The sequence below is a fragment of the Anneissia japonica genome, unplaced genomic scaffold, assembly GCF_011630105.1.
Source record: "Anneissia japonica isolate Jap-2015-1 unplaced genomic scaffold, ASM1163010v1 scaffold3945_len365852_cov175, whole genome shotgun sequence".
NCBI classification, from domain to species: Eukaryota; Metazoa; Echinodermata; class Crinoidea; order Comatulida; family Comatulidae; genus Anneissia; species Anneissia japonica.
Genome location: NW_022684590.1, coordinates 122,102 through 141,637, shown reverse-complemented (window position 1 = coordinate 141,637; position 19,536 = coordinate 122,102). Strand labels below are relative to the sequence as shown.

At 34.9% G+C, this 19,536-nt stretch overlaps 1 protein-coding gene across 3 annotated transcripts; it reads left to right on the top strand.

Moving 5' to 3' along the window:
• The first annotated feature begins 365 nt into the window (after positions 1-365).
• Positions 366-19,020, top strand: LOC117107180 (serine/threonine-protein kinase Nek11-like). Of its 3 annotated transcripts, none has more exons than XM_033248799.1 (14): positions 366-389; positions 4,252-4,447; positions 5,493-5,658; positions 6,359-6,477; positions 6,569-6,760; positions 7,684-7,833; positions 8,322-8,400; positions 8,874-9,100; positions 10,787-10,892; positions 11,428-11,599; positions 11,833-12,173; positions 12,720-12,777; positions 12,897-12,978; positions 13,883-19,020. In XM_033248799.1, the coding sequence occupies exons 2-14, from the start codon at positions 4,284-4,286 to the stop codon at positions 14,091-14,093; spliced, it is 2,067 nt and encodes a 688-aa protein (XP_033104690.1). In that variant the 5' UTR covers positions 366-389; positions 4,252-4,283; the 3' UTR covers positions 14,094-19,020. The 3 variants fall into 3 exon arrangements, with proteins under 3 accessions (XP_033104690.1, XP_033104672.1, XP_033104681.1); XM_033248781.1 differs by lacking the exon at positions 366-389 and adding an exon at positions 601-687; XM_033248790.1 differs by lacking the exon at positions 366-389 and adding an exon at positions 650-718.
• Positions 19,021-19,536: the final 516 nt, after the last annotated feature.

Below are 19,536 nucleotides of genomic sequence, written 5' to 3'. Positions count from 1 at the left end.
TGATATATTATAGCACAAACCAAATAAATTTTCTCTAAGGCGCTTCATCCGAAAATTCATTCCATATAATAGAATCGATTTCATTATGCAATCATTACAAGAATGGGGATTGTGTTACAACGTAAAGATCTAAATTATGTTTCTAAATTTATCTTTAATTGATTATGAATTTATAGAGACGAATGAATCAAACTGCAATGCTGGTATGCGATACTTCCCTATCTTTGAAAATGGTATCGTCAAAGAGTACCCTGGGTCTGAGAAACACTATCGACAAAAAGCCGTATCGTGGCGTATCTGTGCAAACACTTGTCGATTGAAAGTTTTAATTGACCTTTTGAGGTGCAAGTTTTTATTTCTTGCACAAATTAGGTGTAATTTAAGTTTAAGTAAATGTTTTTATGGTATATTTTTTGTTTATATGATTTAAGATAATATGAAAATAAAGATATGCCCTAGAGGCGTAATTATAATGTATAATGTATTGACCTTTGGAACCACTTCCTTGTGTGTGTAGGCCTAACCATAGATTTCTTTGCTCTAAACAAGGCCTATCGACAACGCACGATAAGAAGAAGGCAGCAGGTGAAGGTTGTGTTTGTTTGTTTGTATTTTTTTTGAAGCTGGATAACCGTAGCCTAGCTAGCTAGCTAGCTGGAGTCTCCGACTACTAGGCCAATTTAAAAGGTATTTGCTTAATCTTACAAATATAATTTGAGTATGTATTCGTATCCTTTACTTGAATTTCCATAAACCAATCAACAATTATTTAGGCTTGGTACCAAAAAACAGAAATGGCCTAGCTAGCTAGGCTAGGCCCCTACTCCTAACCTAAGCTAGGCCTAGGCGGATGGACTAGGCCAGTGCATACTGTAGGCTTGTGTAGAGAGGAGACAGACTACGTAGGCCTAGGCATAAGCTTTGGCGTACTTTCCGTAGTAGTAGTAGTAGAACTGAATTCGATCTACCTACCTTGATCTAGGCCTACCTTGATTGATACCAAAACTTCTGAAGCTTGTGTGTCCCTCTTGAGTCTTGTTGTGCATATCCTCCTTCAATTCGTACATATCATATGGGAAAAACTTCAGTTTCAGCGGATGACAACGCCAACACTTTCCAAACGGGATTTAAATTATTTTAACGTGTCTGCATCAATCACATAGCTTGGTAAATTATTCCAGATGTTGTACACAGCATTATTTTGTAAAAAATTTCTGACGCACTCTAATTTTTGAACGAGGTATAATAATTTTTAGTTTATGGCCTCTAGTTTTAGATCCTTTAACAAGCTCAAAAAAAGTATTACTTGGGATTCTATTAATTCCTTTAAATATTTTGTACACTTGAATTTGTGCAGATCTTTGCCTTCTAAATTCTAAAGTGGGTAGCTTCAGCATTATTAATCTTTGTTCATATGGAAAGGGCCTTATCTCTGACACAATTCTAGTAGCACATTGTTGGATTTTTTTCCAATTTATTTGATTCCTTAAAATATATGCTGCCAAACTGGACTGCAATATTCCATGCTTGGCATAACAATAGATTTATAATAAAGGTGAACAAGAGACTGCCTATCCAAAAATTTAAATGACCTCTTTATCATTCCAAGTTTTCTGTTTGCCTTTATTAAGGCAACTTGAGAAATATGAGAATCAAAAATAAGTTTATTATCAATAAGAATTCCCAGTTTTAATCACTGACTGAAGAATCTTTTTGTCATGAGCATGTCCCATCGTAAACAAAGTTTCCAAATTCTTTCTACCAAAATGCATAACACAACATTTATCCAAATTAAAAGGTAGTTGCCACTTAACCGACCATTTAAAAACTCATCAATATCATGTTGTAAAATATCGGCCTCTTCCTGGTTATTTACTTTCCTATAAATTTGTGTATCATCTGCAACAATTTTAACATCTGATTTAATTCCATCCGGAAGATCATTTATAAAGATATTAAAGAGTAACGAACCCAGGATGCTGCCCTGAGGAATACCACTAGTTTCTGATTTAATTCCATTGACTACAACATTTTCCTACAACTACACGTTGCGATCTACATGAGAGAAAAGCCTCAATCCACTTTTAAAAGTTTCCACCATACCTTATGCCTTAAGTTTATTTTAATAACAATCTATCGTGCGGAACACTATCGAACGCTTTCTTAAAATCTAAGAACATGCAATCGAAACAAGAACCCTCATCTAACCATGGGGTCCACTGATTTATTACTTCCAACATTGCGTATTACATAAACGTTTCCATAGTTTTACATACTATCGACGTCGGACTCGCAGACCTGTAATTTAGAGGAACCAATCTATCTCCTTTTTTAAAAATAGGCACTACATCTGCTGGACTCCATGATGGAGGGACCATTCCGTCGCGTAACAGTTTAGAGAACATACATTGAAAAATATTACTAAGTTGTGCACTCGAGAATGAATGTTATCCGGACCCGAAGATTTACAGATATCTATCTTGTTTAAGTACATCTCAATATCCTCTTTAATAAATTCAATGGCATTTAACTCTGAGAAAACACTTCGGGAATCTAATTCAGGGATACAAGACATATCCTCAACTGTGAAAACTAATGCAAAATATTTATTAAATAAATTGGCTTTATTGGCATCGTCTGTAATTATATGACCATTACTATCTATTAAGCTACCAAGATTCAAATTTAGTTTTACTTCGAACATATTTCCAACAATTTTTTGGGTTGATTCTCACATCCTTAGCCAAATTTGTCTCAAATGTAGTTTTTGCTTGCTTTATTGGCCGAGTCAACTTGGCCCCAAGTCAACTCAGCCCCATGTTAACTCGGCCCCAAGTCAACTCAGCCCCATGTTAACTTGGCCCCAAGTTAACTCGGTCTCATGCAGGGGTTTAGCCAGAAAAACAAAATAGGCCGTCCAAAATGGAAGCCATCTTTGGGAATCCTCACCGAATATTGGTACGAAAACAATGTACATTCAATCAATAAATGTTGTTTCTATCAAACTTAAATATGATGTAGCTTTAGTTAAATAATGTAACATTCGATAGATTTGAAGAATACAAAGAATTTGCTAAAGGTAGACCAGGCCCATTTAGGGTAGGCCGAACTGATTAGGCCAAGCCGTCCAAGCCATCGCGGTAAAAGTGGCCGTCGTAAATAATTGCAGGCCGTCCAAAAGACAGCCAGATGGCTCACTGGCTAAGCCTATGGCCCCATGTCAACTTGGCCCCAAGTCAACTCGGCCCCAAGTAGTCAACTTGGCCCCAATTTACTGTGTATTTACTGAATATTTACCAAAAGAGATTTGAATGCAAAGCCAATATTATAGTGTTTTATATCGTTGGCTTTTGTTATTTCTTTTCATTTACATCCACTTTACAATAATTAAAACTGCATTAATAAAAATAATCTTAAAATAATATTAATAACAATATAAAAAGGTATAATAATTATAATAATGATATGATGGCAATAATAACAACATAATAATGACAATGCTTAATGAGTTATAGGCATTAAATATACTATATATATATATATATATACAGTATACACATATATATATATATATATATATATATATATACATATATATCCGCGCAGATTTGCCGATAATTAGGCTTTTGAACAAAACTTAATATCCAATGCAATTATGCAGCAATTACGATTCCGCGCACCTATTTTCCTATTGATTTTCCGCGCAAAACTGATTTTTTTTTTTTTTTTAGAGTACGGAGGCCTAGTGATAATAATTTTTTCCTAAGTAATAATCTATTCTAATGAATGAAAATGGACAAACAAACATTTTTAAAGCTTGGTGTCTACATTTGCCAAACATCATGACCTCTGCTGCCATTTCTTTACTGCCTCTCTGCCTGTTGGCAAGATTACACAAAAACTAATGAATGGATCATAAAATTTACTAGAATGGTTAATGGTACTTTTTATTCAAATATAATATAGATAGACTTATTTTTAGGAAGGAAAGTTAAAGGACAAAGTCAGGTCACAGAAATTTGATCTTTTTTTACCCCAAGCATAAAAGAAAAATAAAGATAGCCTGCCTGCATATTTTTCGGAACAGGTCGGAAAATAATCATGAATCGCCCATCATATACTCAGCCTGTGTATTATTGTTTTAGTATTCCGGTACAGGGCAGAGGTATTCTCTCTATGGAGTGACTGCTCTTGTTTATCTTGCACTATTCTATCTATAAAAAGTACTGCACTTACATTTTTTTTTTTTAGTGGCACTGCTATTATAGATTAAATGCTTTACCATGCCGCCGGCAAGGGGAGTCAAGAAGCCCAAGGAGGACAAAAGCGACCACCGTGTGCTGGCCAACAGGTACAGAGTAGAGAAGAAGCTTGGCAGTGGCAGTTTTGGTACAGCATTCCTTGTGTATGATATGAGAGCAAATAAAACAAGAGGAGATGAAGAATGGTGAGTTAAATACTTACAGTACATTTTACTACCAGAGGATTTTATAAGTTTAGTAATGTATCCTTCAGGGGCGGATTTAAAAAAAGAAAAAAAGAAGAAAAAAAGAGAGAAAAAGAAAAAAATGATAGCCCAGAATGCCTCAAATGTTATGTTCGAGCGTCTAGAACACAAAAATTTCACGGGACCATGCCCCGGACCCCCATCGGCCCAACTTTTGGCCCCTCTTCCGGCCCCCCCCCCCTTTTGGACATTTCTGGATCCGCCCCTGTCCTTAATTTACTGGGAAAATTCATTGTATACTGTATGACTGTACATTTTAAATGGAATAATGTGATTAACATATATTAATTCATGCCTGGCAATACACATATATAAGCTTAATATCGTTTCATTTCATTTATTTTCTCAATTAATTAAAACACAGGTTTTGTAAATCGTCAAGACAGGATTACCAAAACAGTACTGGAATGCTGTCCAGTTTCTCCCCAAACCGAGAATATATTTTGTTATTTTTGTTTTTAAATTTTGCTATTATTTTTGTATCTTCATGATTTTGTATCTTGTGTTTATGATTTTAAAGCGGGATTCAGCCAACAAATCCAACTTCACTTCATGTGAGCATTAGACGACGCGACACCCTCTGCTGATTATCGGTTGTAGAACGGATCGTAATAAAAAAAAAACGATCTGTTGCTCTTGCGTTGTGGCATTGCATTTTCTATGGAATCATGTTTGCTGAGGACCTACGGGTTTAGTGAGTGCCCGGCTTTAAGATTCCTATAGAAAATGATAGATGAAACGAATTAGAAAATCTCTAGTTTTTTTTATTATTTTATATAAACTTCATTGTATGTTTGCATTGTTTGTGGCCAGTCCAACCCTCTGTATTATTATTGTTAGTGTCAGTCGTGGTGGTAATAAAGTAAACAAGAAGATTACTACAGGTACTCACCTGCTGCGCTAAATAGTATATTTCGGCTCCATTCCCCGGAGCCCTGTTCACCTCTGGCTTTGGATTATCACAAATGTTGTATCTTGTTTTTAGGAAAGTTCTGAAGGAGATTCCTTGTGGAGAACTAGCCCCAGATGAGACAGTAGGTGCAATGCATGAGGCTAAGCTATTATCACGACTACAACACCCAAATATTGTTAGATATTATGACAGCTTTCTGGATGGAGAATTCTTCTGCATTATTACGGAGTATTGTGAGGTAGGCTGATACTGTAGTTAGTAGATTAAAATCTAGAGACTGTACGATGAAGCAGTTGTAATGAATCCTGTCGCGAGGGGTAGCATATTGTTCAGTTACAATATGATAATTTGTATTAGCCAGGCTCTGACGAATCCTTACCACTCTGCGTGAGTGCTTGATAACACGATGCAATCTGCAGATTGCCAGCGGAAGGTTAAGTGGATTGTCATTGAAAATACTTCTTGTTGAGCGCTCTTTGCCGCTTTGCCGTCTCCAAGGAATTGCGGTGCGACCGGAGAACATCTGTGCAGTGTGTCCGGCTCATGGTGACATCATGTTTAATTTGTTGGTTGATAAATTAATTGATTCTGTAGCTAAGATATATTATTTATTTAAGTTATATCTGAGACCACAAACACAGGCTCTGCCTCCTTGGTTTTTCTGCTCTTATATTATAAACTATATTTATAATTAATAGTTATTAACTATGTTTATAAATTAATAAATACTTGACTTAGACGCTACGGAGCAAAATTGGGGTCCGTAGGCCACGGATTGCACATCTGTGGCCTTTTTTTATGCCAATTTGCAAGCAAAACTAATTAACACTAAAAAAAATTAATGTTAAAATATATCCTTGTTATTCATTTGATCTATATTGAAATTATTAAATAATTAAATTAAATAATTGTATAAAATTGTTCAATAAACCACACAGGGTGGAGACCTGAGTGACAAGATTACAGCATGGAAGAAAGCTGGCAAGCGCTTTGACCAAGGGGTTGTTATGGACTGGTTTGTGCAGCTAGTCCTGGCTGTTCAACATATGCATAAACGGTGAGTTGCATTTATTTCTTTCAGTCATAAAATTAGTTTTTATTTCTTATTAGTTTTCATTGCTTTTGAATTGTTCATGTTATATTTACAGGAAAGTGCTCCACCGAGATCTGAAGACATCCAACATCTTTTTAAAGAATAACATGATTAAAATTGGGGATTTTGGTATATCACGCGTATTGATGGGGACAACTGACTATGCAAGCACATTTATCGGAACACCTTACTACATGAGCCCAGAAGTACTCAAACATGAGGGATATAACTCCAAATCAGATTTATGGTAAGTTTAAGTTTACTTACTGCCTATTACCTTCACATTATAATAATAATAATAATGGCTTTATTTGAAAACAGAAAACTTGATCACATATTAAATGTGTTTTTCACAAGGCTATTTTAAAAGTAAACATTAACAAAATTTAAATTACAAAAACAATTACAAGACAAAAGAAAGAAAAAAGCAAAAAAATGTCTGTTATAGTGTCTAATGCAGAGAGGTTGGGGATGAGGGCAGGGTGGATGTTCCATTCCCCAATGTTTACCACCTGATTGCTAATGACTAAAATAGATATACAGTAGAATCCCTCCATTGGGATACCCCTATTAAGAGGACACTTTTTTAGCCATGCAATCAAGGAAAGTATATCTTTCAATGCTACAGCCAACCCCTATGCAGGGGACACCCCTGTTAAAGTATACTATTTTAATAGGGGTTCTACTGTATTTATAAATGCTTGCTTGCCCTCATCAGTGTGTACTTCTTGTAAAAATATGTTTTGTACCAATTGTGGGCTGTGCACTTTTGCCTGCACTTCGCCCGCAAGCAAAGAATGCCACATCACCCAACTGCCCGTGCAGGCTAGTCCAGCACACAGCCTTCACAGAGTTAAGGTGGGACAAAAGATGATTTTCTTTGCGTGAGCACCGCATGCTGGCTGTTCATGCCCGCCAGGCTCACATTCTGTTTTATGTAGTTAGCTTGCAGCGCTCTTAGTCTTAGTGCCTGCAGTTTTAATGAACTGGGAAAATTACAGCAAAAGTACAGCAAAATCTTACCTACCAGTAAAACAGGCAAATTTTGTCCAGCACTCATACCCACAGGCAATGCATTTTTTAAAGTAAACTACTCCAGATCGATGTAAATAATGAAAAAGAAACCATTGTCACTAAAGTTTACCCGATCCTTATACTGTACCTCTGTAGGTCTGTTGCTTGTATACTATATGAGATCTGTGCTTTGCAACATGCATTTGAAGGCCAGTCCTTAATGGGTATCATGTATAAGATAGTTGAAGGCAACAAGCCGGAGATACCCGATGCATATCATCAGAATCTACGTCAACTTATACAAAGGTGAGTAGTCGACCATAAATTGGTGTAATTTTACCAGCAACAAGGCGAGTCGGATGCCTGAGCATTTAAGGCATCGCCACAACCTGTCTTCTCGGTCAAGAACTATGAACTGTAGGCCCAGTCTACACAATTAGCTCATGTGCACTTAAAAGAACCCAGTACATCTCTCAAGATGTATAGTTGTTTTTAACTAGTCCACACATCCCTGTTGCCCTGCAATTATGGATCCTCAGATCCTTTGCAGGATGTACCTTCGTAAACATAAACGTTAACAGAGTGGAACGGGTGGTTAACTGGCATGTATGAGTAACCTGAGTTATAGCGTGGTTTCCATAAGGTCACTATAGCCTGTTGGCATCACTCTTGCGAAGACAATGAATGGTGATTTCAAAATGAATATCTCAAAATTTAGCACATCATGTTTACAGCATTTTTTCCAATTATCTTACAAGGAGCAATTTATTTGTAAATTATTTAATTTTTTCCAGGTTACTAGAAAAAGATCCTTCCAAGAGACCATCTGCAACCGAAATCACTAAAATAGACTTTGTAGCACGACATATAGAGGTATTCACTATTTCACTGTTACCGATTCACCTTTAATTTAGCCATACGATTGCACAGTTTTCAAGAAATATCACAATGGCAGTGTTACACTTAATCCCTATATTAACACAGAGCGCGACAGCGGCCTGCAACAGCGATAAAAATATTCTGTTGCACAGTAAAATCGTTTCACACAGTGTGCGATAACAGTTGCCAGGCACACAACTTTCATGGCTTGTTCTTCAGTCTACATGATCAGCGAAGGATGACCGGAGTCAATGATTGGTCAGAAAATTTGAACAGTCTTTGGAAATAGAAAAGTTTCTATGCTGCGCTAAGTGTGGACCACCATAAAGAAAATAATAGGTTCTATATTTCATGCGCTGTCGCATGCCGTTCCCGTGCTCTGTGTAAATAGGCCCTTATTCTGATATTAGATTTTTTTTTTATTTTGAAGTTCAAGAATAAATATATATTTTTTTTATCATTTAAAGAAAATGAAAAACAAGATTGCAGAGTTCAAGGAACATAAAGATGACCTCCAGAGTCAGAAAACTGATGCGGATGATATTGCCAGGATGTTACGAGAAAAGACCCACCTTGAAGATCTACAAAATGAAAGCCTACAGAGGAAACAGGCAGAACTTAAGCACATGACACCCAGAGAGCGAATGAGATTGAAGAAAATGCAAAAAGCGGATGAAAAAGCAAAACTTCTAAGGTAAGTTTATTCAATTATCCGGTATAAACACACAAAATGACAACGGGCAACATAGGACTCAATATTCTCAAATACCAATAGTGTATAAACAAGTATAAAATGGTAAAGAGTAGCAAACTATTTGGAAAAGAGTTATATGATGAAATGCTGTTAAAACATTAAAACTTTACTTGTAATCAAGTTACAAAAGAATATTACATATGCCAACTACTAATTCTAAACAAACAACAAATAATGAACAATTGAAGAAAATGAGATTGAAGAAAATGCAAAAGGCAGATGGAAATGCAAAACTTCTGAGGTAAGTTTATTAAATTAACCAGTATAAACACATAAAATGACAACAGGCAGCATAGTGCTCAATATTCTCAAATACCAATAGTGTATAAACAAGTATAAAATGGTGAAGAGTAGCAAACTATTTGGAAAAGAGGTCTATGATGAAATGCTGTTAAAACATTAAAACTTCACTTGTAATCAAGTTACAAAAGAACATTACATATGCCAACTACTAATTCTAAACAAACAACAAATAAGGAACAATTCTAGAGGAACCAGTAAAGGCAAAAATGAAAAATACTGTCATCAAAAGACGTGCCTGTTTGTATGATAATAAAATAACATATCTGTAGAAACGTAAAATGCACCTAAAACTAAAAATATTCAACTGTTGGTAGCCACTGTGTGTGCGATGAACCGTGGAAATCTCTTGGTTCCTGGTTCAATTTCCATCCGTTTAAGCCGTTGGTCCTGTTTGAAATACGGCCCATGTGCACGTTAAAGAACGCAGTACACTCTTCAGAAAAGACTTGGGGGTTGTCTCCCAGTGTACTGCCCAATCACCATCAGAAAGACACCACTGGAAATAAGTCTTCTTCAGACTTGTGGGTTATCTTTTCTGTTTACACAAAAAAAAATCCATCCATGTTGTTCTTAGAGATTTGTCAGTAACAAAATAGAAGAGATTTTTTTTTTTTGCAAGAAACAGAAATTTATTTTAAACTAGTGTTAAAAGAATAATTATTAATGTAAACAGACAAAAAAATAATAATTAAAAAAAAAAAATTTCACACATGCAGTTTATACCTTACCTTACACAAGAATACTGGTAACATAACACCCATTTTATGTGTACCATAAAATGTATTTATAGAATTTTCGAACAAAAGGTTGTGTGAAACACAATAATAACAATAGACTCAGCATCGTAAAATACAGTCAGATAGTTTTTATTGTCATTTTTACAATATGATGAAGTGGATTTGATTTTAGGTTACTATCATAATATTCTTGTTGGTATCAGTTATTTGTGCAAATAACAATCAGTTTCCTAATTATTGTCATCAATACGACTAATATTCCAGTATGGTTGCCAATGAAGTTGTCATGGTTTCCTATTATTGTTACAAACAGTGACAAGACAGAGGTAACATGTTTAAGACTAAATTAAGAACTCATATTTTATTAAGCAACAATAAGCAAGCATAATCGTTAAAAGCAATGCAGTACTGTGTTGGTACTGTAAGAGTAAGTTATGTTATATTTTAATTATAAAATGTTAACAAGAAAGCTCAAAATTTTAAGTGCAGACTGATGGTGAGGGCGATATTCAGAAAGTGAATAAGTCCAACCTGATCATATAAAATTGCTTAACTTTAGGAATTAAGTATAAACCTCTCTTCCCAGTTATGAAGCTCGGAAAAATCTAGCTGACAACGTCCAAAGAAAGACCCAAATTCAAGAGGATATGGGTACAATAAAACCACCGGTTTGGCAAGGAGGTACCTCAAAGGTAAGTGAAGAGAAATAACCTTCATTAACAATAAGAATCAGTGGTTGAACTGATTGAGTGACTGACTGATAAGAAAAGTGGTTGAAGCAGCTTTCCCATATCAAGCCCTCAACCTTGAAATAAAGGGTTCAAATCAGACACTTAATTGTTTTTGTTGGTTCAAACAATTCTTAGACAAAAACTTAGCGTATTTATTCGAATAAACGCCCCAGGGCATTAATTGTTGAGAAGGGTTTTAAGGGGAATTTATTTAAAGGAGGCGTTTGTTCCAAATGAAGAGGGGGGTGTTTATACAAAGCAGAGCATTTATTCAAATAAAAATGGTAATAGACTTTGTTTCCAGCCCTGATTTCATTCATTAAGTTGATTTTGTGAGTGTACTAATGCTATTGTTTCTTTAAATACACACACCAACAATGCAGATGGTTCTATTTTTATAAGGGGTATTTATTTAATTGAAAGATGTGCATCTCTTCAAAATACTACTAACATCACTGCCAATTATGTGTATTTTTAATTATTATTCCCATCACAGCGTATACCGTGGGTTGTAGATAACCCTGACGTGTACAATGACCCAGCATTCCGAGCCAATCTTCCTCCCAGCACTCCTGATATCTCTGATTACCATGCAGACGACGAATACTACGCTAACACCGACACAGGCCATTATTTCGATAGAGAAGAAATTGGAACCATAAGACAAGGTATCTGTACTATTAATTGTGTACATTTTAAAAATATGTGAATCCATTACTTAAAATTATGTTACTACTTCTACCACCACTACAGTTTCTACTATTATTACTACTGCAACTACTACTACTATATAATTCATTATTACTGTGAAGTATATTATTTATTATAATCATTTGATATGATATATAATTTGTACAAAGGATTTCTTAATTATTCTTCATCGTTACCTTGTTCTCTTCAGCTCCGCAACAGACTCTAAGTATAAATTCATCATATGATGATCGTCCAATCACGCCAATGAAAAAAAATTCCATCGACTTTGATGATCCAAATATCTCGATGGCAGCGCCACCAGGTGTTAAATTGCTTCCAAAGAAGAAATCCGTTGAAAACGGCAACAAGAATAATTCGCACGAATCAAGTAATCTTTCCGCGGAAAACAAGCCTAAAGAGCAGGTAATTCCACAGGAAATTTTAAACCAGATACCGGAGGATGCTGATGCCGCTGACACGTTCTACTCTCAGCATGAGGAATTTGAATCTGATTCGGATGTTGATGAAGATGAAGACGACGACCAAGAGGTGATTTTTTTTTTTTATTTGCGGTATACTGTATCACCTTGCCTTATTTCATGGTTTTAGAAATTGACTGCAAATTATATCACTGTAATAATGATCAGTGGCATATCTAAGAATATTAAAATGGGGGATGATGGGGGGGCGGTGGTGCAAAGGTGAAGTAGAGGGGCTTGATGATTAAGCGAGAAGGTGCTAGCTTGCAGAATATGGTGATATGAAGTAATTTTTATCTACTTGAGCATGATTTTTTCGCTTCAAAAATTTCAATGGGAGGGGGAGTCTGGGGAGTGCATGATTTTTAAGAAGGGGGGATGCACACCCCTAGATACACCACTGATAAGGATTGGAGGGACAAATATGAACATATATAAAACTTTATGAAAAGAAAATCTGAATTTGAAATAAATATTCTGATACAGGTTTTTTTCATAATTCTAGCTATTCTTTTTTTATGCGTTTATAAAAGAATCACAGCTCTATACTAATCAGCAATATTAAAACTATTAAACTATTAAATATAATTTAAAGTGTTTATGTTTGTAATTTCAGGATGATTGTGGTGCGTTGATGAATTGTCTGCAGAGTGCTCTAGACTCAACTGTACAAGGTATGCAATAAAATTACTATTGTTATATTTATTTTAATATTAATGTTATCATTGTTGTTCTTGCTATCATTGCTGGTGCCATTGTTATATTAATTCTTCATTATTATTTATCGTTTTAGATAACAATGCTACAATCACTGATGACACGGTTGGAGTTTTCTCACCAGCAGTGCGTACCACCAAAATCAAGAATCTAAGAATGTATCCTTACTTATGTGGTAGTGGTAATAGAAGTAATAGTAGTTGTAGCATTATTAGGAGCAGTGCGGGATGTGAGTGGTAGCAGCAATCGGCAACAATGAAAAGAATAATGATAAGATCAGTGTCAAATTAGCAGTCTGATGTATAAATTGTCTAAGGCCTTGTTTCCGCAGAATTTTTATAATTTCTCCAATAATTTCTCCAATAAATTATCTGAAGGTAAACAAAATTGAAGTAAAATGTTCATATGATACTTAGAATTTGCTTTCTGTGCTAGAGTATATTTTAGCATGATATAAAATTCGATTTTTGAAAAACCATGTTCAGAAAGCTCATTAAACTACTTCTCCCTGTAGTAGCTCTTCCCAACTTGTGATCCATGTTCACCAAGCCTTAGTTTCACACCTGTCTCTTATACACATCTAGATGTGTATAAGAGACAGCTTCTATAGAGACGACGAAAAAGAATGCTTGCTCTTGTGTGGTTTACAATATAATAAACGATAGGTAGGGATAGATCTAGGCCCAGCCGGGCACTGTTGACGTCGAGCGCAGCCGTTTTCAGGCGCTTTTTTTTATATTTAATAAGCATGAAAAAGTTATTCACTTTTTATTTTGAAGTGTTTGATACCATGCCCCTAGGTCTACTAACTATTAGTTGCCTTAGAAACTAACTAACCAAAATAATTTTTGCATGACCATGATTTGACATCGGTCAAAGATTATTGATTTTCGCATTTACCCATGCATTATCAGATTCTCATTAAAAAAAATTTTATTTGGAACTTTGGGCCGTTTCCGCAGAGAAAAATAACAAAATGACTGCTTTCCAATAATTTATCATGTAATAAGTGCTGTGAAAACACGGCCTGAGTGTACCATTTCCTTAACACCCATTTCTCAGAGAATGTGAAAAGAAATTAGGGAAAGATGCATTCCGGAAAGCATACGCATTCCTAAAGGACGCAAGATTTGGTGACAAGAAAGGCGGCATGGCAACATTGGATGAGAATGCGATCATGAAGGGTCTTCGACAGTTTGTCCGTAACCCTAGTGACTGCTTCCTCGTTGATCAGCTTCTGTTTTTGGAGGAACAAGCTAAGATGATGAAGTGATGATTTGGTAAATTCTTCATAAAATTTAATTTATACAAAATGGAGGCAGAGTTACTATAATGCTAAATCTACTGTATAGCATTTGGTCTTCAAAAAAGTGTAATGTAAGAAACAAAATGGTTGTTCCTGTAGTGCAAACATTTAATTCTAGTTAACAGGGGTTGCACCAGTGGGTGGGCCAGGGACAGGAACACCTGGCCCATCCGTTGGGAGTTGCAGAAAAATTTTGTCGGTTTAAATTTAAATTAGAATCATTTTTTAAGCCAGATACAACTGGCCTGAGAGTTTTCGGCCAATAGAGGGCTGAGGTGGATGTGGACCATCTGCTGAAGAATGATAGAGAGTGTCTGGGAAATGCTGTCTAGTTACAGTAGAATACTGGAGTGTGCATATGACTGTTCAACTTTCCAATGTACTTGGCTTTTTGCTTTTAAACAGCATGTGCGATGGAAGTTTCATTTATAAGCAAAACCACCTTGACGTAATGCTAACCACCAAACCATATTTTTTGCCAGTGTTGAACCCAGGATTCTTGGCCAACACCGTATCCACACATGCATCCCAAATCGCCTGCATATCACCTGCAAGTTGCATGAGACTTTCAGGGAAACCAGCAGTCTTGTGCACACAATTAAAACCCTTCTGCAATTAACCAACATCTCGCAATTTGGCTAGTCATAGGTGTCACTGTCTCTAGCAAGGTACAATAAGATGGTTCTCAAACTTTTTGGCAGACCAAACAGACGTTCAGTCATTTTTTTATGACCAACTTAACTGGGATATTAAAAACCAGAAACTCAAAATGGGTCATTAACTGGTAAACAAAATTGAAGTAAAATGTTCATATGATACTTAGAATTTGCTTTCTGTGCTAGAGTATATTTTAGCATGATATAAAATTCGATTTTTGAAAAACCATGTTCAGAAAGCTCATTAAACTACTTCTCCCTGTAGTAGCTCTTCCCAACTTGTGATCCATGTTCACCAAGCCTTAGTTTCACACTACCCTCTGTCATTTATATAATTTTTTCTTTCATGCCCTTAGTCTTTCATGACAATTTCTCCAAAGTTTTTTTTTTATCAAATTGCCAACTTACAAAGAATGTTTTACTAGTCATTTTAATGCTTGTCTTTTTAAAGTTTATTTTGGGTATTGGTTATTAACCACTTAATAACATGTAGATAGAACTATGCACAATTTTGATTTGAAATTCGATAAGCCTGGTAATAGGCAAACAACTGATAAATATAAATCTATGGCCCTATGTTATTTATACCATTCTGTATCAATGTGACATTGTGATACAGCTAATCGTATTTTTTAATACATGGCTACAGACGTACAATATTACAATTTGTCTGTGTTAAAAAAAATCTTCAAGAATGGTATACTTTCATTTTCAAATTGATGTGTACACTTAACCAGTGGTTTTTGAGAAACAAATTTACGTCATTTATTTTTCAGTGTCTAGTACGTACTGCAGGTCTCCCACCAATTAGAGACCACTTTTCGGACCGGAGTTTTCACTGTCTTTAGCATCTTTGGTCTCTAAGTAAGATAAAAAAGATAAAAGACATTTGTTAATTTGTGACCACAGAAAAGTGGTCTTTAATTGGAGGTGGTTTTTAGTTGGGGGTCTTTAATTGGAGGGAGATCTGTATATGTTAAGGGCAGCATTTAAGCCTTGATGATCAGTGACTGCCAAATATTTTTTTAGGATTTTAAAATCTGAGAATTACTGAAGATTGTTGACATTCAACACGGTGAATTGTAATGAAATAAAATTATGTACATGGTTTTTAATTTTTATTTGGAATAAATTCCAAATATTTAATGCAAAAAAAATTTGACAGAAGCTGCATCCAGCATCCCTCTTTTTACACGCTGATTCAGTTTTTATTGGTTCGGTAGGCCTCCTGATCCGAAAATTTGGATTCGGTGTGAATGCCCCTTAATAGCAGTAGATTTTCCATCTTGTGATATTATTGTATATGTATTTAAAATAAAACATATGTAAGATTTCCAAAGAAGAATGTAGGAAAGAAACAAAGTAGACAAATCTGCTTGGTGGAAGCTGGAGAAACCTAAATAATTTTCGTCTATTAGGCACGTTGCACCAGCAACCAAGAGTCGATGCACTTTTTGTGGGATGATGGCGACAGTTAATTATTAGGGCTTTCGATTTTCAATGATGTAGAATATACTGTAATGAGATCATGTTAGTTTAACTGCGCATTTCTGAACACTCCTGAAATCTAAAACAGTGTTTCAAGGACTGTGCTGTATTAAACATTATTGCATCGGTCTTTGTGTTCGTAACATCTCCGCATGTGCTTTGTAAGGAATCAAAATGGAGTTACTTTAGAACGAAAAAGACCTCTGTCATGCATGAGTGAATATGTTTCGCATTCCAGTACTCCCTATAAGCCCATTCCATATCTTGGGCTATAATTCTGAAATTTGTTTTTTTCACCCAAGAAACCATTAACCATTGCTACAGTGTTCACCTTAACAACAAAAAATACTTAATAATCATTCCAAATTATTAATCCGTCCAATTGAATGTAAATTTTATGATCATCTTTTATATTTCAAATTTTGTATTAAGAAAATTACCTTGTTTGAATTTTGTATTTTTTTTTTTTACTTATCAAGAGTAAATTAAAAACCCATTGCCTCATTATCATATTATTCAAAATACTTGATGAAAATGTATCAAATACTCTAGGCGAGGCTTATTTTATTCCTTGTTTCATGAACCCACCGCCCTCCAATATTGTTAATTTAGAATAAAAATAAAATTTTATTCTTGGCTAATAAGTGCACCCGCCCCCGTGAAAAAATGAAAATTTCAGAAAATTTCTTTATTTTTATTACGTCTGTGGCTGCCTTGAAATCTCCAAAAATAAAATATTTATATTTCTTCCTATATTTATAAATTTAACCATTCCATTACTACACTGTTTACATTCCTCCGTCAGGATGTTTTTGGCTACACAAGAAAACAAAATTTGTTTTTGGCTAAACAAGAAAACAAAATTTTATTTTTGGTTTTTTTTTTTCACCCGGCTCTGACGAACTTTAAAAATATAAGTTCGCGAAACAAGGAATAAAAAAAGTCTCACCCTATCTAGTAAAGTTGTACATTAATACCACTATTTATTTTTTTTCTCTGATACTCAACTGTATGAGTTTGTATACTTAGGCTCTGTCCAGACTTGTCAAATTTTATTGGACGCCTAAATGTGGGACATCAAATCATGACCATATATTGGTACGTAATTACTATATGTGGGCATACAACAGTTTTTGTCAAAGAAAATGTGATAGTGTTGAGAGAGATTAAGAATGAACATTTTAAATGCGGATTGGTTAAATTGCTAATCATGTTGCAATTGTAAGGAAAATCATGAGGAAGCTTTTGGAAATCATTAGCCTGGGTTCGAGGCCCTATTTGTGGGTTACCAACTCTTTATTGCGCTTATTCCGCACCCTACTTAATTTATTTGGCATCCCATACTCGATTTTTTACTTATTCTGTCTCAAAATTAACTTGCTCGTTGGTGGCGCTGTCCAGAATAAGTAAAAAAAGTAACAATAAGGGACTTGTGGCAAGTCTAGAAAATCATGTGCTAGATAAGCTAATTCTGCTGTGGATATTTTGACATAGGCTAAACTCATACATACAGCAATGCTGTAAAATTGTCAAATACATTCAGTCAATTATTTACAGCAAGGTAATTCATAATTCAATTTTATTTTAATATATTTATATTTGTACACAGACTGTGTTCACATCATCATTACACAATAAGCTAAATAGCATTTAATTTTAAAGCCCTGTCCAGACTATCCAGTATTATTTGACAAAACATGTGACATGCCTATATATGGTCATCATGACATCACATCATGACCACATATAGGCACATCATGACTATATATGGGCATGTAACAGTATTTTGTCAAAGAAAATGTAATAGTGTGGACAGAGCTTTAAAAAGATAAGGCCAAAAATAGATTGAGATGCCCAAGACCCACCCACCCAAAATGGACCTTCCCAGCGTGTCAATCAAACTTAACAACTGACCAATCAGAACAAGACCTGGAATACGTGTTGTCACTGTCATTTTGTGGGACCTTAGCATCAATATCTATTGGGCGGGACTTAGCGGACAGGTCCATTACAAACCAAGGGCCAGATTTTTTTTTTATTATAGTTTTAGTAATGTTTTGAAGGGGAACTTTTAAACATAGGTTAGTTTGGTTTAGGCCTAGGCATAAATTACTTGAAAATATTATTGTTAAATGTCACTATGTTTGGGCAGTGGAAATATTTTTGACCCAATCATAAATCACCTTGATTCTTAAATTATTTATTTTTTTAGCAACATGCAATCAATATTTGAATCAATTATTTTTGTAAACAGATTCAGTGGCATCACCAGTATAGGGTGGGGGATGTCATCGAAGTATCCTGGTCCCCACTTCAGGAAAGAAGCCAATCATTTCGTCTTTGTACATTGGGTAGAAAAAATCTTGGCCCCTGAACAGGGATTCTTATGCATATAACGGTACCTTTAAATTTTTTGCCTAGCAACTTAGTCATTATTTCCAAATCTGTAAACCAGTTGAAAATTGTTTCGGTTTGGGTCTTATTAAAAGTTGATTGCATATTTGCTCTTATAGTATGCTACGTGAATAGTTCCAAGTGGTTTAAATATGCTCTGTATATGCAAATCCATATTATTGAATAATTATTTTAATAAATGCGTAATATGTTAAAATTCAAGATGATTATTTTTGTTCCAAAATGCAAACTGATTGTATAAAAAAAAAATTTTCAGCTTAAGTATTTTGTGTATATTAATTTTGTATATAGAGTGCAGTGGCTATATTTTAAATAAACGATTCAAAAAATAATTATACGATGTCATCGTCTTATTTTTTGTACAGTATAATAACATTCTTAAGATTATCCATCAAGGGAGTAGTTAGATATGAAGCCTTACCAGAAATTGTAGATGACTGAAAAAGTGAAATTGTCCTTTTAGTAAGGTATTTTGATGTGCTTCAATATGATGGCATATATTTCAGTTCTTTAAATTTCACCAAAAAGCGAGTAACATTAGTAACACCTATATTCAATGCAAGTTTACATGATACAAAAAATGTATAATAGGCTTCTTTATTAAATGAATCGATACATATTCTTGTTCTACATTAAGTGATTGGATGAACAAAAAGGGGCATTACAGTAACGTCAACTAGTGAATGCAAACAATAGAAGTCAGGACGTTGATATGGATTGAAGCCTCATGATGCAAGAAGAGAATTTATCAAATGCGGTAATAATGACCAATATACAGTGGCGTACCTAGGTTCTAAGCGGCCCTATTCGAGAGTACAGTCGTACACCTTTGATGTATATTTTGGCCGTCC